At 37.4% G+C, this 21,409-nt stretch overlaps 1 protein-coding gene across 1 annotated transcript; it reads left to right on the top strand.

Moving 5' to 3' along the window:
• The first annotated feature begins 817 nt into the window (after positions 1-817).
• On the top strand, positions 818-21,388 carry LOC117445942 (integrin alpha-X). Its single transcript, XM_034082247.1, has 31 exons — positions 818-902; positions 2,701-2,818; positions 4,284-4,375; positions 4,473-4,549; positions 4,629-4,743; positions 4,854-4,984; positions 5,093-5,235; positions 5,430-5,577; positions 6,273-6,408; positions 6,489-6,562; positions 8,807-8,924; positions 9,260-9,402; positions 9,895-10,041; positions 10,131-10,328; positions 10,620-10,750; positions 11,779-11,936; positions 12,029-12,195; positions 14,449-14,565; positions 14,937-15,007; positions 15,084-15,225; positions 17,618-17,716; positions 17,876-17,955; positions 18,076-18,156; positions 18,318-18,393; positions 19,280-19,387; positions 19,471-19,512; positions 19,606-19,731; positions 19,816-19,929; positions 20,045-20,077; positions 20,181-20,291; positions 20,434-21,388. The coding sequence occupies exons 1-31, from the start codon at positions 857-859 to the stop codon at positions 20,626-20,628; spliced, it is 3,537 nt and encodes a 1,178-aa protein (XP_033938138.1). The 5' UTR covers positions 818-856; the 3' UTR covers positions 20,629-21,388.
• Positions 21,389-21,409: the final 21 nt, after the last annotated feature.

Raw genomic sequence — 21,409 nt, 5'->3', positions numbered from 1 at the left:
TCTTGCAGACATACAGAATAAAAGGGTATTTAAGGTCAATTGATCTGTATTATTATAATGTACCTATAATATGGAAACAAAAAATGCTACAGCAACTTTTCTTTTGCAGAAGAAATAATGCCCTCATTATTATTTTCCTGATTTTGTTACAGAGGTAAAAAAAAACACAGTACATTTATTTAAAAAAGGTGAGGCTTATATATTTTTGAAAACTAGTTATTTCTTTATCAACTGATGACATGTTGCCAAATGATCCACTGAAATAAATAGTATTTTGTAATATTTGTAATATTAGTTACTAAGGTTTCAAAGTAAAAACAAAAAAGAGAACTTATACACAGGATAAGAACTGATTAAATAGTGCAGAGGCAAATCTGATTGAAAGAGTATTTCTTTCTTATTCTTATACTGGCACATTGCTTAGTCTTATACCATTCTAATGAACCATTCCTATTTTACAAAATGTTTGAGATTTTCAAGAATCAGAGCACACTGTTCTTGCAGTTCTCACAGCTTTCTCCAAAATGTATTGAGCCAGATGTGTTTACTCAAGTGTCCAATGTCTTTAACATTAAAGATCCTGTTGTGAATCAGTGTTTTTCAATGAACCCCTCTATCTTTATTCTGGGGTACCTTTTTTCTGAAAAGCACAACAATTTTTTTTTTGCAAAACAATGGCTTTCGGAATGACTAAAGAAAGAGGAAGCACAGGGGAATAGAAACATTTAGCTTAGAAGCAGTTCAAGCAGAAGTGTCACAACCACCTGTTACGGAAACGCCCTCTTTCACGAAACACACAGGAAGTATGATCACATGTCTCAGACACCAGCAGCACACAGCAGACAGAGGGTGAAGGATGCATGGGCGACGTCGCATCTTCCTCACCTTCATGGTGGCTGCTGGTAAGATCTAAAATGTTGCTTTTTATTAAAGAGACTGTATTAGTTCAGAAAAGGACAGATAAGGTTTCCTTTCGGTGTGGGGAAAAACCAGAAGTTCATTTTTAGACTAAAAACCTTGAGAATGTTGCTTGATCTTCTTATTTTGGGAGAAGAAACAAGTATTGCAATTTTTTTTAAATTGTTTTTACTTTATTATTATTTAGTATTATTGAATGTTAACTATACAGATGTATTTGATTACATTTTATTTATCATAATATAATTTTCTCAGTTTCTATCCTCAGTTTGATGTACGGAAACAGTGCTGAGTGCAAAAGCACACAAAACTCACGGTTTGACCACAAACTCATGCCAGGTGCAATTCAAATCTTTCACTGCAGCTTCAGGCCTTACAGCGTCAAGATTAGACATTTGCAACATAATCTCAAACTGTTTTATCACCAAAAAAACATGTATTACCCATAGAAACATTGACTATTAAAGAAATGCATTTCTCAGCACTGGTTATTTCCCTTAGCTGTATGGGCGGGAGTTGGATATTTCAAAACTTTAGCAAAAATACATTTCAAACTATCAATATGTACAGGTAATTGTGGGATTTGTTCTAAGAAATAACCATAGGAAATAACCAGCACATCTCCACAAAGTAATTAGGCATTTGATTGATGTGGGATGGATTTGAAGCAAATTTGGCACACAGTTTGACGAGATTCATGGGGTGGACTTTTTAGTTGTGTATGCTAATTGTTACCCTGGGGAGCTATGTGAAGTCGGATAAATTGCCTTAACTCCTGCCAATTGAGTTGGTCTGATCTGAAGAAAAAAAAGAAAAAAAATCTTGGGGAGGGGCGTTAGGAATAATTGAGTTGAATTCTTTAGCCCACTGCAGACCAGTTCAGGCTGGAAGTATAGAGAGAACTGGATACAGCCTTGGAGGCGGGGCCATGTTCATTGTGATGGAAGTTGTTCAGTAGCGCCTGAAGCCAAAATTAAGTCACTGTATATTCAAAAAGTACCCAGGTCATCTGAAGGAAATATACTCTGGATTCGGCTTTTAGTGCATTTTACAACTTTAAGACACTAATGATTTAAATAAGGGCTTATAAGTGTTTATACTGGGTAGTTTATTTGGCAAAAACTGCGCTGATTTAAAGACTTATTTTTTCCTGTCAATAGGAAACAGTATTTTCTGGCCAAATGACATCACAGACGAGAACAGAAGTCAAGTACCACCGTTCGGCCACTACGAACAGTTGTTTTAATGACCGGCGGTGAATTAAGGGCTTATGTGTAATGCATGGAGATTTTCAAACACATTGTTGCAAATAAATTATATTTTGGTTACCGAAAAGGCTAGAAAGCACAGATTTTTTCAATCTGACAATGTTATAGTATGACATATTTGCCTCAATTTAATTGACAATGAGACACAATATAGCCTACAAATATATCCACCAATGCTTTTCCATGTTTCTTTAACCAAACATTCACCAAGGGCATTTGCCCATGAAGCAATTTAAATCATTTTTCCCACCACATTTTCAGTGTAGGAGTTTGAGGCTCTTTTGAAATATCTGCCAAATAACCGCATCTTTTAGATATTACATGTATTTATTTCATAGTTTTGATTTATTTTTATATCGTTGATAACTTATTTGGCAACTCTTTTTTTTAAGGTTCATGATATTTTTTTATCTCTTAATTTCCCTTCTAAGATTGACATTTTTGTATCATATCTTATTATATGTTATAACACCTCTTCTAATATGGTATCTTTTTTTCTTTTTAAAAATTGCAGCCACCTATGTTTCTTTGGCTTTCAACATTGACATGACAAAACCTGTTGTCTATATTGGTGAACAAAATGATTTCTTTGGATATAAAGTACTTCAATATTCGTCTGGCATAAACAAAGGGTAAGTTTGCATTTGCTTGGTGGTTCTTTGTCTTTGTCTTTGTCTTTATTAGGATCCCCATTAGCTCTAGCATGAGCATTGGCTATTCTTCCTGGGGTCCTCACACACTCAAAACATACATAAACATACAACAAAATTAAAACAAAACAAAACAGCTCATAATTTCATGCAATTTACAGTGAAATGAAGTGAAAACTAAAATGGTCCTCCAATTATCGCCGGCAGTTAACCCTAACCCTAACCCTAACCCTAACCCTAACCCTAACCCTAACCCTAACCCAAAAGTAAATACAAATAAGTGTACATAATAATATATGCATACATAGCCACAGGCACAGTTCAAATTGACTTTGTAATACTTAAATAACTTTTTAGCAACCTTTTGAAATGTACTTGAGAATGTTCCTGAATGATGTGAACCGGTGCAGAGTTCCAGCTGATCATGGCTCTGGACTGTTTTCTGTCCCATATTTAGATTTGGGTAATACAAACCTTCCTTCTATTGTATGTCGTGTTTGATAGTTATGTTGTGCATATTGCGCTATAAACCTTTGTGATAATATATCTGGTGAGTGAGTCACTCTAATATTTCTGACAAAATTTAATAAAATATAAGTTGACCTCTGTCTGACAGTTAACCATTTCAGTGTCTCCAGCATTTCAGTGACTTTTTCAGCAGCACTAGACCATATAACCAAACAATAATGAAGCTGCGACAGAACCAAAGCATCCAAAACTTGTCTACTGACATCCATAGGCAAACATTTTACAATTATTTTTGCAAGTGACACACCCCTTCCCATTTTACATACAACATTATCAATTTGTTTAGACCAAGATAATTTATGATCCAGGGTTATACCTAGCAATGTTGTCTCCTTGACCTGTTCAATTTCAATATGGTTTAAATGTAGTTGCAATTTTGGTTCACCTTTTAACTGATGATTTGATCATATTAATAACGATTTTGTTTTCCCCGCATTAAGTACCAACTTATTATTTATGACCCACTCTGATATCAGTAGTAGATCTTTATTCATAACATTTGTCAACTCTCTTGTAGTTGATGCTGCATAATATATTGTTGAGTCATCGGCATACATTACAATTTTAGCCTTTTCTAACACTAATGATAGGTCATTCGTAAAAATAGAAACTAAAAAAGTTCTGTTGGTATTTAGTGTTGCGATAGATGTCAAATAACTAATAAGTAAAATTGCTCAATAATTTGGTTTTTATTTTTCAGCGTGGTTTCCTTTTGAATATAACTTAAAGATAATTCTGGTTTATCAAGAAGGAGCTTCTGAGAAAAGCTCTTGTGGTTTAACACTGCGAATGACATTGCAGGACTTCCTGTTGCATTACAAAAGATACGCCTGCTTGCAACTGCAAAAGCATTGTTTTGCTTTAGTTCAAACTGTGCTAATGATGTCAGCCTGGTACTAAAATGGTACCACATCCACAGGATAATCGCGACAGCACCGCTGCAGCAAAACGGATCCGGAGCAATATGCAAATCCCACCAAAACCAAACTTTTCGGTGCACCAACCCTCAAGGTATTTATTTCAATATGAAATGTTAAAAGTAAACATAATAGCTGATAAATGTTATGTGTCTTCAAAAGAAAACTGAATTAAATGCTACTGTTTGCAGATATTTCTCTAACAAACACATCCGTCAAACACCTTGGCCTCTCGTTAGCGAAGGACTCCAAACGATCCCAATTCACAGTAAGAAAATCAGTTTATTGCGCAATATAAAATCAATATGATGAATATGAAATTGATTTGACTTCATGTGCTGACCTAGGTCTGCAGTCCAAGTGTAGTCCATGAGTGTTATGAGAACTCCTATATGAACAGCGTGTGCTTCAACATCGCAGATAATCTTCAGCAAACCTCCTCTTTCACATCTGCTTTCCAAGGTAAAATCATTAGAAAGGAAACTTCTCCAACTCTTCAAGTAAAAAATATTCTCATCACTTTTTTCCTAAATGAATGTTCTTTCAATGTTAACATTGCGGTTTTTTTTCAGACTGCACAAAAAAGACAGTGGATCTTGTCTTTCTGTTTGATGGATCCGCGAGTATGACCGAAGGAGAATTCAACAAAAATAAAGATTTCATAGTGGATATAATAAACAGCCTTAAGAACTCATCGATCAAGGTCGCTGTGCTACGGCTACATTAGGGCGTTCATGGCATTTTTTTCATTTTTCATTTTTTTATTTGACATAATGTTGAATAACGTATGATCTTGTCTGCTTATTTTCAGTTTGCGGCGGTTCAGTTCTCCTTTACTAACAGGAACGTGTTTGACTTCAATGACTACCAAGCTGGTAGTTATCTGGAAAAACTCATGAAAGAACCCCATATGAGAAAACTCACCAACACACACGGCGCTCTGACATATGTGCTGTAAGTTCAGTAACATTACACAAGCCGTTCTCCAACTCTAAACACATTCAATAACAGCTTTTGTTGCATGGCAATCAATAGCTAGTACTTTCACAGTACAGCTGTAACAATATGAAAGTTTTATTTTTTGAAGTAATTAATCATAGTTTAGAAGACTTTTCTTTTTTTAAAGGATAGTTTCACATTTGTTTCAGGGACGACATTTTGAAAAACCCAAAAGCAGGCGCCTCTCCTGATGCAACTAAAGTGGTGGTACTAATAACGGATGGAGATCCCAGTGATAGAGACAGAGGGATTATTCAAAGATATGATGATCAAAACATCATTCGCTTTGTCATTGGGGTAAGTTATGATGTTCTAAACATGTCTCATCATTTTGTCTGTCTGAGAAATGTATATATTTATCTAAAACAGCAACACCAGGGATCATTTTCTTCGAATGGAAAGTTCATCACTATGCAGATGATACACACTACTTCTTCTCAGAAAAAACTATAGTTCAGACGAGAGCTGTCAATCAATGAGAAAATGTCATGTTAATCATAATTGTATTCTATGATTGATTATAACTCAGAAGTTTAAAATACTAGTATTCCCCTGTGGTTCTGGAGAAAGCAACGTGTGGTGTTGTAATAAAGAAATGCATGACAAACTTGTGGGACAAATCAGAGAGTTTTTTACTTTATTATAACATGATTTCTGAATGATTGGCATCAAGTCCGAACATTTTCTAACACTTAGCTAAGCATCGACAAAGCTGCCGTCACAGAGAGCCGTCTGTAAAATGTCCACTACACAGGGCATATGCTCTTATGTTAGTATTTGTATTTTGATTCTCCTTTCTACAATGTGTGCTACACATTATGCTTATACTGTATGGCAGTATTCTTGGTGCTGCTACAGTATACTGTCAGAACCATGTATTCCTACATTCCTAGATGTTGTCTCGTGCAACCTGGACTGATTCAAGTTTTGAATTCAAGATTGTACAACTTTGTGTCTCTGGAGGAATTCTTAGTTTCAAGCTTTGGTTTCAGGTCAAATATGCTAAACTGGAGAAATTCAGAGCCATTGCTTCAGAACCGAAAGACAAAAATGCCTTCAAAATTGAGAACTATGACGGACTCAAAGGAGTACTCGAAAACTTTCAAAAAAAGATCTTTCAAATGGAAGGTGAGTTTCAATTGTGTTTTTTTCTTACTTTTGTACAATATTGTTTTTACAATGAAGAGCTAATGTATTTTTATGTTTAGGCTCCAAAGTGTCTCGGGCTGGAGAATTGACCAATGAAATGTCTCAGAGTGGATTCAGTGCTGTCTTCTTCAACGTGAGTCAAGTCAAAAAGATAAAATCTAAACGCAATTTAAAAATCTACATCTTTTATCCAAGCTAAACCATCACAGTGCTAGCTAACCATTCATGTATAGGTCAACACAAGACGTTTAGATCAATAATTAGATCAAGCCCATAAAACTAAAACTAAAATAAATGACTACCGTGGCCCTGAAGGTCAAAACACAAAATGACAAAAAACAATGAAATTTTACAAAATACAACATTTTAAAACATTTAATTACAACATAAATTAGTTTTTTGATCTTCAATCCATTTATTTTATTTTAACAAAAAACATGTTCACGTGAATGTAAATTTAAAAGTATTACACATTGATTTTGTGTAAAAGAAAAAAGTGTAACAACCACTCCTTAATGGAAGTAATCATGCAGATTAAGCCTCCATAGCACTCCTTTGTTTCTTAACAGAGTGACATCACTATCTAACTCTTCTATTGGATAGTGCTCCAACTCATCGTACTGTATGTGATTTGCTTAGGGCCTGGACATTTCCACCACATCATTAAGCAGTTGACCAATCACAACAGAGCCAGCCAGCTAACCAATCAGAGCAGACTGGGCTCTGGTTTCAGACAGAGGGTGAAAAGAGGTGCTGCAGCACAGGCAGTAGGAGAAAAATAAAGAGCTTTTTGAACATTAAGGCATGGAGACATGTAGAGACACTACATACTGATATACACCTGCACATCAGCAGGAGAGGACTCTTTAAAGTAGAGACACTACATACTGATATACACCTGCACATCAGCAGGAGAGGACTCTTTAAAGTAGAGACACTACATACTGATATACACCTGAACATCAGCAGGAGAGGACTCTTTAAAGTAGAGACACTACATACTGATATACACCTGAACATCAGCAGGAGAGGACTCTTTAAAGTAGAGATACTACATACTGATATACACCTGAACATCAGCAGGAGAGGACTCTTTAAAGTAGAGATACTACATACTGATATACACCTGAACATCAGCAGGAGAGGACTCTTTAAAGTAGAGACACTACATACTGATATACACCTGAACATCAGCAGGAGAGGACTCTTTAAAGTAGAGACACTACATACTGATATACACCTGAACATCAGCAGGAGAGGACTCTTTAAAGTAGAGATACTACATACTGATATACACCTGAACATCAGCAGGAGAGGACTCTTTAAAGTAGAGATACTACATACTGATATACACCTGAACATCAGCAGGAGAGGACTCTTTAAAGTAGAGACACTACATACTGATATACACCTGAACATCAGCAGGAGAGGACTCTTTAAAGTAGAGACACTACATACTGATATACACCTGAACATCAGCAGGAGAGGACTCTTTAAAGTAGAGACACTACATACTGATATACACCTGAACATCAGCAGGAGAGGACTCTTTAAAGTAGAGATACTACATACTGATATACACCTGAACATCAGCAGGAGAGGACTCTTTAAAGTCGAGACACTGATATACACCTGAACATCAGGAGGAGAGGACTCTTTAAAGTAGAGACACTACATACTGATATACACCTGAACATCAGGAGGAGAGGACTCTTTAAAGTAGAGACACTACATACTGATATGAACCTGAACATCAGCAGTAGAGGACTCTTTAAAGTAGAGACACTACATACTGATATACATCTGAACATCAGCTGGAGAGGACTCTTTAAAGTAGAGACACTACATACTGATATACACCTGAACATCAGCAGGAGAGGACTCTTTAAAGTAGAGACACTACATACTGATATGAACCTGAACATCAGCAGTAGAGGACTCTTTAAAGTAGAGACACTACATACTGATATGAATCTGAAAATCAGCAGTAGAGGACTCTTTAAAGTAGAGATACTACATACTGATATACACCTGAACATCAGCAGGAGAGGACTCTTTAAAGTAGAGACACTACATACTGATATACACCTGAACATCAGCAGGAGAGGACTCTTTAAAGTAGAGCCACTACATACTGATACACACCTGAACAGCAGCAGGAGAGGACTCTTTAAAGTAGAGACACTACATACTGATGTGAAGCTGAACACTGAATTAGCCTCTTTGAAAACCTAATCCTGCTTTTATGATATCTTTGATTTTTGGACCAACCAGCCACATTCAAAACAGTCTTCCAGCCGCAATTGATCTGTCTACTTCCAACATACCTAGTGTTGGTAACTCTACTCCTCTCTGAGCTGCACATTTCTGTCAACAGGATACCCTGATTCTGGGTTCAGTGGGATCAAACAGCTGGCGTGGTTCTCTCCAAGATCGCCATGGAGAAATAGAAACACAAATTGAAGATCCACACATGCTGGATGACTCCTACCTAGGTACTGAACATAAAGCTGTTTCTTTCTTTTCAGATGATACATCACTCTATTGAGATATTGTTTTATATTGGCTTAAGATGTTGATGTTCAGGTTTCTTTTAATGCTTGGAAAAACCATTTGCCTCAGTAAATGATTCCTATCAGTTTCCAATCTGCAATATGGGTGATAATGGTCTTTGTATATAAAATGTAAAAAAAAGCCAGGAAGCAGTGGGATTCTGAAAAAGGAAATTATTTTAGAGACACCCTCCTATTAAACCTCTGACGATAATAACATTTTCAATGTGAATGAACTTTTAGCAGATAATGTCATAATGTGACTGGCTTTGTTGCAGGATACTCTATTTCTGTTGGAAAGAAGAATAATGCTCCAATTTATTTCGCGGGGGCACCAAGATTTAATCACACAGGACAGGTCGTACTTTTCAGACATGAAGGCAAAAACTGGACGGCATCCCAAAGAGTTAACGGGGAACAGGTTGGTATATGTCTTGAGTTTAGTTTTAAATAAAATCTGATTCATCATACGTATTCCAGACACGTTTTTTTTAACCTCAATCTACTACCATTGCCTTTTTGTCATTCCATCATTCATTCATTCACATGAACCCACTTTAAACTTGAAAATGGGAACCTGTGAAAGAGGCAGGTCTATATTTGAACTTTGAGACAACTTCTCAGCTCAGCTAACCTAACATTTACATCTTCTCTAAAAAGACTACATGTTTTATGTTTGGAACAGGCTGCTGCTGTGTCGAGCCGATTTATTTGATTAAATGTATTTAGTGATGCTAAATGCTGCATGTTGCACCTTTATGAAAATGTGCAGAGGAACATATTTCTGCGGTTGCAGAGAGGAAACCAGAGCACTTCCTTGCAGTGGCACTTCACTTTCCTTGAAGAAAAACGGTGAGAAAATGATGTCTGTTCAAAGTATAATAAATGTCTTTATCCCAACTTCACTTTTCAGATTGGCTCCTACTTTGGCGCAGAGCTGTGCTCAGTAGACACAGACTCAGACGGTAACATTGATTTCCTGCTGGTGGGAGCTCCACAGTTTTACCAGCCTCAGGAGAAGAAGGAAGGTCAGATCTACATCTACACACTGACTGATGAGGTGGGCTGTGACAAAGATTCAGAATCAAAGTTTGAGTTTCAATCAAGCAATATAATATCTGAATAAGTGAACGTTCCCATTTCCAACAGATGCAACTGAAAGGTGAACTGACCGTGACTGTACCCTCCATGGGGAGATTTGGCACCACCATATCCATTCTTGCTGATCTTAATGGAGATGGACTGCGAGATGTTGCTGTTGGAGCTCCTCTTGAGGACAATAACAGCGGGGTTGTGTACATCTATCTTGGCGACAGAATCAGAGGGATACGGAGCGATTACAGCCAGGTGAGACAGAGAAAACCTGACAAATGATGTGTTTTTCTCAGGGTTGAAAAGATGAATTCATCATGAACTGGTCTCTCTCCCTTATTTCCATTGTATAACTCTATCTAAGTTCCCTATAAAATGATGATTGATCATTTTTGGATTGAAATGGAAAAATGAAATGGAAAAATCTTTGTCTGCCAACCCTAGGCATCTACCCAAACTACTTACCATGAATCATCCTCTCGAATATGCACATTAAGTATGTGCAAACCATGTACCATTTTAATTGTTCAATTTCTATTATTCCAGAGAATCATTGGTCATAAAATAGATCTCCGGCTGAGATTCTTTGGACAGTCCATTGATGGGGACATTGACCTTGGAGAGGATGAACTCCCAGATATTGTGGTGGGATCACAGGGCATAGTTGTTGTGTTAAGGTATGGCTATTGTATGTGGTTGAAGGAATTGTGGATGTGTATATGTGGTTAAGAACAATTGCTATCTCATCAACTCAAGAATATGTCTCAATGCTGAATGAAAGATATATCTATCTAGTTTAACGGTATCTTAAATTCACCACTGCTAAGGTTCATATTTTACACTTTTCTTTAGGGGCATCTTTCCAATCAATCAATCAATCAATCAATCAATCAATCAATCAATCAATCAATCAATCAATCAATCAATCAATCAATCAATCAATCAAGGGGCCCTAAAAAAGAGGTTTTCTCTCATCCTGCCTGTGCTGCAACACCTCTTTTCACCCTCTGTCTGAAACCAGAGCCCAGTCTGCTCTGATTGGTTAGCAGGCCGGCTCTGTTGTAATTGGTCAACAGCTCAGAGATGTATGCCCCTAGCTTATCACGTCCACTGTGTTGGAGCGCTAGCCAATAGAAGCTGTAGTGTTAGGTAGTGATGTCACTATGTTGCAGAAGGAAAAACCCCAAAAACATAATAGGGCCCCTTGATTGATTGATTGATTGATTGATTGGAAAGATGCCCCTAAAGAAAAGTGTAAAATATGAACTTTAGCAGTGGTGAATTTAAGATACCGTTAAATTAAATCAAAGTAAACATGACATTTTTCAGGATCAATAGTCCAACTGTATGTTTATCCGACAAATGTAATAATCGAAGCATTATAATGACTATAAAACATATAACACTCTACTTTGATTTTATGTTCCTGAAATGTTAAACATATGCTTGCTTTAGTTGGACAACAAATGTGTCAACGATGAACGATGATGTTTTTCTGATCTTGGTTAAAGTGCATCGCAACCCCCTTGAAAAATGTCTGAGTGAGGAGAGAACTGTCAATCACCTCTTATAAAACGTACACAAATCATGGGAATGGTGTCTTGTTTACACATCCTTAATAAATGTGTACACAATTATGCTATTATCATTCTAGTGCAAAGTATGTTAACCAATATGTTTTTTGTTTTTTATGGATGTCTTTCAGGTCCAGGCCTGTCTTTAATGTCATGGCTTCTCTGTATTTTCAACCTAAAGAGATAAACACAGACAAAATTGAGTGCCTTGGCAACACAGATGCAAATTTACCAATGGTAACCCTAACAGCCTGCTTTGAAATGGTAGAAACAACAAGAAGTAAAGCAGGTAAGACCTAACCAAATAATGAGATTTAATAACATGTTCTTATATTTCACAACATATTAACGTTATTTCAATCCCTCTGTTTGGCGTTGCAGAGAAAATTAACTCCACGTTGAACATCTCGTACTCGATCGACGTGGATCCCACGAGAACTATGTATCGAGGTTTCTTCAGTGAAACCGACCGGAAAGCTAGAAAGCTCACCTCTACCCCCGAGCTGAGGGATAAAGACACCTGCTTCAACCACTCCATCTACATGCAGGTATAGAGAATAAGTATGGACTGATGTGCAGTGAGGCAATCATCAATAAAATAAGGACACCGACAGATGTTGACTCACCCTGGTGTTCTTTCCTCATTAATGACCGCCTTGCTGCACATTAAGCAGCTAATTAGATGGCTACATAAATAAACCATCTCAGAATATCAGATTAGTGTTATTGATTTAAAAGCTATCATATTGCTTCCGCTACAACAATCATTATTCAATCTAATTTGTACCATTTGCTGAACTGCGTCTACAGCAACGTAATTTAAAATGACGGCAGCACTGATTATAGGGTGTTCTGTAACTGTCCAAGTCTGTTCACATTTTCCATTAAACAGTCTTTAAACACTGCCAGAGCCCATACCGTGTTCCCTTTAGTGTTTACTACCTGTCTGTCTTGTTCTGCTGTTTCCTTTAGTGTTTACTACCTGTCTGTCTTGTTCAGCTGTTCCCTTTAGTGTTTACTACCTGTCTGTCTTGTTCTGCTGTTCCCTTTAGTGTTTACTACCGTATGTCTTGTTCTGCTGTTCCCTTTAGTGTTACTACCTGTCTGTCTTGTTCTGCTGTTTCCTTTAGTGTTTACTTCCTGTCTGTCTTGTTCCGCTGTTTCCTTTAGTGTTTACTACCGTATGTCTTCTTCTGCTGTTCCCTTTAGTGTTTACTTCCTATCTGTCTTGTTCTGCTGTTCCCTTTAGTGTTTACTTCCTGTCTGTCTTGTTCTGCTGTTCCCTTTGGTGTTTACTTCCTGTCTGTCTTGTTCTGCTGTTCCCTTGAGTGTTTACTACCTGTCGGTCTTGTTCTGCTGTTCCCTTTAGTGTTTACTTCCTGTCTATCTTGTTCAGCTGTTCCCTTTAGTGTTTACTACCTGTCTGTCTTGTTCTGCTGTTTCCTTTAGTGTTTACTTCCTGTATGTCTTGTTCTGCTGTTCCCTTTAGTGTTTACTTCCTGTCTGTCTTGTTCTGCTGTTCCCTTTAGTGTTTACTTCCTGTCTGTCTTGTTCTGCTGTTTCCTTTAGTGTTTACTTCCTGTATGTCTTGTTCTGCTGTTCCCTTTAGTGTTTACTTCCTGTCTGTCTTGTTCTGCTGTTCCCTTTAGTGTTTACTTCCTGTCTGTCTTGTTCTGCTGTTCCCTTTAGTGTTTACGTCCTGTCTATCTTGTTCTGCTGTTCCCTTCAGTGTTTACTTCCTGTCTGTCTTGTTCTGCTGTTCCTTTTAGTGTTTACTACCTGTCTGTCTGTTCTGCTGTTCCCTTTAGTGTTGACTTCCTGTCTGTCTTGTTCTGCTGTTCCCTTTAGTGTTGACTTCCTGTCTGTCTTGTTCTGCTGTTCCTTTTAGTGTTTACTACCTGTCTGTCTTGTTCTGCTGTTCCCTTTAGTGTTTACTACCGTATGTCTTGTTCTGCTGTTCCCTTTAGTGTTACTACCTGTCTGTCTTGTTCTGCTGTTTCCTTTAGTGTTTACTTCCTGTCTGTCTTGTTCCGCTGTTTCCTTTAGTGTTTACTACCGTATGTCTTCTTCTGCTGTTCCCTTTAGTGTTTACTTCCTATCTGTCTTGTTCTGCTGTTCCCTTTAGTGTTTACTTCCTGTCTGTCTTGTTCTGCTGTTCCCTTTGGTGTTTACTTCCTGTCTGTCTTGTTCTGCTGTTCCCTTTAGTGTTTACTTCCTGTCTGTCTTGTTCTGCTGTTCCCTTTAGTGTTTACTACCTGTCTGTCTTCTTCTGCTGTTCCCTTTAGTGTTTACGTCCTGTCTGTCTTGTTCTGCTGTTCCCTTTAGTGTTTACTTCCTGTCTGTCTTGTTCTGCTGTTCCTTTTAGTGTTTACTACCTGTCTGTCTTGTTCTGCTGTTCCTTTTAGTGTTTACTACCTGTCTGTCTTGTTCTGCTGTTCCCTTTAGTGTTTACTACCTGTATGTCTTGTTCAGCTGTTCCCTTTAGTGTTGACTTCCTGTCTGTCTTGTTCAGCTGTTCCCTTTAGTGTTTACTACCTGTCTGTCTTGTTATGCTGTTTCCTTTAGTGTTTACTACCTGTCTGTCTTCTATTGATTTCTCTGAAAACCTTTTAATGCCAGTCCTTCAAAATTGTCTATAAGTGATGAAATCTGCTTATATTAAACAATTGTAAAAACTGAAATCCTTTCCGAGCCAGCTGTATCATACACTTAGTTTGTTAAACTATAATCGCAAGTTATTTTATAAACGTATTTGTCTGCACTTCAACAATATACAGATTACTCTTGTCTTTTTCTTGCAGAAATGTGTAAAAGACACACTAATGCCCATCAGCATCAAATTACAGTTTTCCCAAGTTGACAGTGAGAGTGCGAGGGCCGTCCTGAATGTGGACAGCAAAACGCAGGCTGCTGTTGAGGTACGTATGGATTCAGCTTTTCTGTGTGCATTGATTTGTCGAACTCAGTTACCAGTACAATTACGAATATAATATAGAAAAGGATAACTTTTGTTACAAAAGATCTGAATGAGCTAAAAAAAAAGTGACGTTTTTTTCCAGATTAGTAGGGTGGCCGAAAGGTGCACATGCGCTACAATGGCCCAAAAAACGTCCATTAGGAGAAACGCTTTGTTAAAATCTCCCTTTAACTAAAACATAAAGGTTGAGTTTGTGATACGAGCAATGGCGCTGAAATAAAGAGGGTTAGCCATTGAACTAACCTGAACTTTTGTCCGTGACACAATTTTTTGGCTTGCGTTGTATGTAAGACATATTTCCTTTTGTCACAGGTTCCATTTGAAAAGCATTGTAAGGAAAATGACACTTGTGTTGCGCAACTTGAGGTGGATTTCAGCTTCACGTAAGTCATATCATTCACAGCAACTGTAATAATAAAATCATACGACCAAATGTAAGCATAACTCTCTTTCTCTTAGGACCGCAACATTGTTGGTGGCAGAAGATAACTTCCTCAACGTGTCTGTCAAACTATCCAATAGCGGTGATGACTCATACTACACCAGCCTAACAATGCACTACCCTCCAGGCCTCTCCTTCTCCATGATGGTTCTTACAGAGGTGATGTAAAAATTAAAATTATAATTCCGTGATAACTTTATATATCCATCTGTACACCTGCTTGTTAAAAGAGTCTTCATCGGTTCATTGAGATAACACATTTTAAATGAAAGAAATCTAGGTGTGTGCCTGCTCTTCACGTCTGCTTAAGGCTAGCAATGCCAGCTACATTAGCCGCTACTAGCTTGACACCAGATTATCAAACTGAACTGTCGCTAGTGTAGTTGGATTGTGGGTAATGTAGGCGCCATGTTTTGACAAGGAATACAAAAAATAAAATGAAAAGAACGATGGTTCTGTTTTGTCAACTTTGATGGTGGAGTGGTTCTTAAATCCAAATGATCAGCCATTTGACAAAAATGCAGGCATTGTCAAGAGTTAAATTGTACGGATAAACTAAATATGAAGGAAAAGTGATATGTGACTTTGAATGTGGATTAATAGTTGTGGTTGTTTTGAGTATATCAGAATCTGCTGATCTCTTTTCAACAGACTGGACAGTAGAACGATTGGGACCCTATGACATGTTCCCATATGCACATAATTATACCAAATGAGAATTATTGAATTGCTTCAGCCTGCTTGAGTATTTTTGTTGACCATATGGATCTTTTAAAGGCTGCAGCCGTCTACAGTACACATATTCTAATGAATACTTCCAGCAGTGTAAAGTGTCATGCCACAAAGTAAATGTTATCTTAAACTAGTTTCATAAATATGACAATGAGTTCAGTAAACTCTAACACATCCACCAGATCACCGTCCAATGGAGCACTAAGAGCAAGCGATTCACAGCATGAAAATGCAGCCAACAAATGTGTGGCAAATGCAAAAGCCTGGACTTCACAGTATTACCCTCTATTCTGTAATTCAAGTGCATATACTGCAAAGCTTTCTTTCATATTTCCTGTGCCACTTAAAGAGAAAGGGAAATTAAGTGTTTAACCCAATGCAGGATGTGTTGGTTGTAAGAGCCAGGAGAGCAAATAGACAGAGGCGACTGGTGAAAAATATATTAGGTGGGGCTGGGGAAGATGGAGACCGAGCACTACTAGGAGGGTCCGGTGGTATGCTCCCCCTGAAGAACATTTTGAAAAATAACCCCTTAATTGATGACTTAGTGATGTTGTCATCAAAATTACTTTTACAGAAGGAGCAGTGAAGTATCACACAGAAACAGTTGCTATGAGTCAGCTGTTTGATTCATCCATAATCCCCAGTGTGGTGAACTATGAATCAAATATTCCAAACACCTTGTCCTGGACATAGTTTATACAGTATAAACTATTTAAACTGGGACCGAAGTCCAGAGTCTCCAGAAGTACTTTCACAAGCAGCCCTCTTCATCAAATACTGCAACGTTACCTCAAAGTATTCCCACGCACAGACTGTCTTGGGCGCTGAAGTTGTCGCCCTTTGGACATCAGATCTGAGGACGCTGATTGGCTGAATTTATGTTTAACTTGCATAGTTTTCGGGTAGCAGCTTTTCTGAGCGCCCAGGCGAGAGGGTAATCAAACATGTAATAATGGTTTAGATGTTATATATTAAACATTATTGTAAGTTTAAACACATACATTCTGAGGATAATTTGTGACATTTTATTTAAAAATATAAAAAAGAAAATGCATCTAAAAAATACACTTTCCACAGGGGAGGAAGGGGGAGGTGCCCTATCGCCCTCTATTGACCACTGCTAATAGACAACATCAAACTGTGAGAACGTGTGCTGTTAGGAATCAGAAAGGGGCCCAATTATGATCATTTTCAAGTTCATATTTAAATTGTATATACAAATATATATATATGTTCAGATTTTTCTCACACTGCCTGTACTGCAGCACCTCTTTTCACCCTCTGTCTGAAACCAGAACCCAGTCTGCTCTGATTAGCTAGCTGGCTGGCTCTGTTGTGATTGGTCAAAACAAAGGAGGAGGAACTCCCTCTGGAGGAAACTTTGGAATGTTAGCCTTTGCAGACCATTTAATAATAATAATAATAATAATTCATTTATTTTATATAGGCGCCTTTCAAGGCTCTCAAGGTCGCCGATTTACATGCACAGAAACACAACAGGAAAGGGAATACCCCAAAATGCAGAATAGGGCCTCTTTAAGACTTATAGAGTATATCAAAGGTTATCCATAGTAAATTGACTGCATTATTTATACAACAGCAGAGGCTTCCAAACAAGATGCCTCATGATCACCAGGACAGACTAACATTCACACACATTTAAAAGCAATTAAGGTTCCCTATCTTTCCCAAAGACAGATTGACCTTGTTGACTGCATCATTCTCCGATCACGACTTTTGAATAGTAAACCGTATTGAATTCATGAAAAAGCTGGATGGTCTCAGTTAAAACGTTTTTTGTTCTTCCTTTTAACAGTCAACCAGACCAACGCTCCACAGCTGTAATGATCTAGAAGGAGTTCTCAACAAAACAATATGTGGTGTCAGCCGGCCCGTGTTTCGCAGCAGATCCTCCGTGAGTCATACTGCACCCAGACACCCTCACACCGGACAGAAGTGTGAACTTTCATAAATCAAGAACTGAACCTTTGCCATTTGCAACTATGGCAACTTCTCTCATGTAGATGTTGTATCTTTGTCTTTGACTCACACCTACCATCTTTTTCCTGTCAAGGCAACATTTAGAGCTTCTTTCCGCATCATAAATGAGTACGAGTGGAATGATACCATTTTGATGACCATAACTGGAAAAAGGTAGAGGTTATCTTGAAAAATCTAACACAGAGCGAAACCACACACTTTCTTTGAATATTCTTTAGTATCGTTTCGTTGTTCATGTTTAATATTCACATGAAATCCTTTTTACATTCCTAGTGAAAACACAAACTCCAACCATACCAATACGTTGACCAAGGACATCCCAGTGCAGTTTGAAATCAAAATGGCAGTAACAGTGTAAGTGCCACTACACATGTTTTATTTTGTTACTGTAGTTTTTATATATGCCTTGTCATTTTTATGTTATTTGAATTATTACATTTATTTGTATCATTAAGTCAGTTATTACATTATCCCAAAACTATGTGCATATTGAGATCTTCTTGTATTCTTTTTAGGAAAGAAGACCTTATTAGCTATCTGAACTTCACACCAGAGGACACTGGACCTAAACAAATAGTTACTACATATAAGGTGAGCCGTTAATTACTCTGCAACATGCAACCGTCTAGCCTCAAGGCACATTTTAACCAACCATTAGCGCAGAACAAGCTGCCATTTTAGACCAGTCAGAAGATTTAGTGGCTTAGTGGTGAGTCTGCATACCGGCGTGTTTCTGTTAACCCGAGTAAAGGTGGAGCTCATTTTAAGTCATGTATATACTGCTGCTGGATAACCTTGGGTTATCCCACAATTCTTTTTAAATGATTTTGTATTAGCTAAGAATATTAATTTAGAAAGTAACTAGTAACTCGTAGCATCATTTCGAGAAGGGTTTATATGTACAGTCTTGAGAACTGTTTGTCCACTCATACTTGGTGGGTGTATTTCTGGGAACCCAAATGGTGCAATTTGAACATGTGACACATTTATATTAGTAATCTCAGAATAGAAAATGTAAAAGCAAACATCTCCTGTGTTGCAGTAGGTGCACAACCACTACACTAAATAAGACATGTAAGTTAAAAATAATTACTAAAAAACACTAAAATGACCCAAAAAAACTTTCTAACATTCGCGCCACTTTTAGCTCTGTTTGGTCTGTCCCAACTCTGGGGGAATTAGCTGCTTCTTGCGATGCTAGGTTCACCAGCTGGGCGCTTGGTGGCGGGCAGATCAGACCAGTGCAGTGTATTGATTTGTATGGCCAAATAATTACATCATGGTACTTGGGCCTTAAATGTCAAATTAGCCTTTCCCCTTGTTTACATTGTTGCTAAGCTCAGCTAACCACTGTGTCTTCATATTTAACTAACAGAGTTTCACAATCTTATTATCTTAGTCTTAGAAGGTGAATTTAATTTTTAAAAGATATTGAAATGTTCTTTAAAATGAAACAACTTTCTCTCACTGTTCGCAGATAGGTAATCTTGGTTTTAAGGACTTTCCTGTTAATGTGTCCCTGTTCTTCCCAACCAAACTGGGACATAACTTTGAAATGACAAACTATCAAGTCATTGTCCAGCAGGTAAGATCACTACTGAACATTACTTTTACTGCTTCAGTTTATAGAATTACACAACAATTAATGCATTTAACAACTTTTTAAAGAACAAAACTCGGTGCTCAAGGAAAACTGACAAGGAATCGGAAGTAAGTAACACATATTTTCTATCACAATATTCGAACTGAACATGTTGTCGAATAACAAATCCCATAATGCAATGAACTGCTGGTGTGTTACAGAACTGCTCACCAGAAGAACAGTGCAAAGTCATTTCATGTGACAGTTTCATCCTGGAGAAAGAATCACCCACTGAGATTACATTGATAGGAGATGTACAGTTTAGGGATCTCAAACAGCATGCAGCGGTACGTTGCAACAACGCACACCAAATATAACTTAATAAGTGGTGAATATACAGTATAATGAATTGACATGCTCTTACTTTGCAGAATATTGCTTTTCTTAAACGATATACTGGAGATGCTGCAGAGGTTACATTTAAAAGCTTCATAGAGGTTGACTATGACAACCACCGATATGTGCTCAGTTCTTACAAGAAAGTGGTAAGTTGACATTTGACCACAGTAATGCCGTTTCAAAGGTATGGCTTTCTTTCTTTTTTCAGGACACCCAATTATTAGTTGTAATTAACCACAAATTAAATGTTTTTTTACACAGGAGAAGTCTGACAACGATCCAACACGGAAATGGGTACATTCAGTCTACACGAACAGCCAAAACAATTTGAATGATGAGACATTTAGATTCTCTTTCAAATAAACTCAAACCCACTTTGTAAACTCTCTGCCAACAGATGGAAGTTCGAGTTGAGTTTATAATCCCCCCGGATGAACTGCTGATCATTTTGACCGGATGTGGAGTTGGACTCTTGCTTCTGATCATAATCACAGTCATCATGTTTAAGGTGAATTTCCAACATCTATTTTGAAATTCAAAGTTTAAATGTTAGAAACTGAAAAAAGAAAATATTTAAATAATGCTTTTCTACTGTAAATTGAGTCTCCCTTGTGTTTGGCCTAATTGGTTCTTCTTATCTTTGTCATAAGTTGGGTTGTTTTAAGAGAAAAACGCTCGAGTATTACCAGGAACAGGAGGAAGAAGCTATTCAGGCTGCCCCCCTAGCCCCCACCAATGGGACAGTCAGCCAATCAGAGACTGACAACAAATCTGACCTACTGGCAGAGGAGAACATGCATCTCGATGACGGTGAGGCGAGCGGCAGCTCCAGCCCCACCCACTGATACAATGGAAGTACTGGAATAATGGGATCTACACCCAGCCTTCTAGTAGGAGTAGGCTGTTACCCTCTACTCACATGGTTGATTCCCTGCACAAATAAAGAACTACCAAAAGGTGGTTGGGGTGGACTGTATGGTAACATTCACCTATAGTTTCACCTACAGCACACAATGTTTTAGTTAAATTGATCACAAAACTAAACCATTAAAAAAACGTTTTTTATTTATTCAACTTTGCGAATTGTAATTGAATGTGCCATAAGCGGTCCTTGGGTTGGTAACCATACAATACAGGACAACACATTGTAACGATCAAATCAATGTTTGATGTTCTTCAGCCATCGATGCCGTTTATTTGCTCTTTGGGTAAACATGCAGTATTTTGAACAAACCTTTATACAACATATACTATATACCATTTTCTGTGCGTATATATTTTACTTTTTCTATTAGATTGTTTTATAGGTGCAATGTTTAATGCAAACATGGTCCATTGTGCATTAGAGCTTGAACATATAATATCATTGATTGTCTTCTATTTGCAGTCAAATGTATAATATATGCACATTATCCTAGTACAGTTTTATATTGTCTATGTTGCTTTCTTTAAAGTCTGTTACTGTTGTTGTTGTTGTTGTTGTAATTATCTTGTTTTAATATGATCAACTGATATATATACATACACATTATGTCAATATATACTTGCTGTACAATGTATTTAAATATTTAAAATATGATCAATAAAAAAAATATTTTAGCATCATTTTATTGTGGGGTTTTTGCT

The sequence above is a fragment of the Pseudochaenichthys georgianus genome, chromosome 1 (genome assembly GCF_902827115.2).
Source record: "Pseudochaenichthys georgianus chromosome 1, fPseGeo1.2, whole genome shotgun sequence".
Classification (NCBI taxonomy): Eukaryota; Metazoa; Chordata; class Actinopteri; order Perciformes; family Channichthyidae; genus Pseudochaenichthys; species Pseudochaenichthys georgianus.
This window is presented reverse-complemented; position numbering and strand designations above follow the sequence as displayed.

Bases quoted from the DNA above. Each gene is read 5' to 3' on its own strand.
- LOC117445942 (XM_034082247.1), top strand. From the start codon at position 857: ATGCATGGGCGACGTCGCATCTTCCTCACCTTCATGGTGGCTGCTG. The intron at 10,329-10,619 runs GTGAGACAGAGA...CTATTATTCCAG, and splicing joins TACGGAGCGATTACAGCCAG to AGAATCATTGGTCATAAAAT. The intron at 19,732-19,815 runs GTACGTTGCAAC...CTTACTTTGCAG, and splicing joins ATCTCAAACAGCATGCAGCG to AATATTGCTTTTCTTAAACG.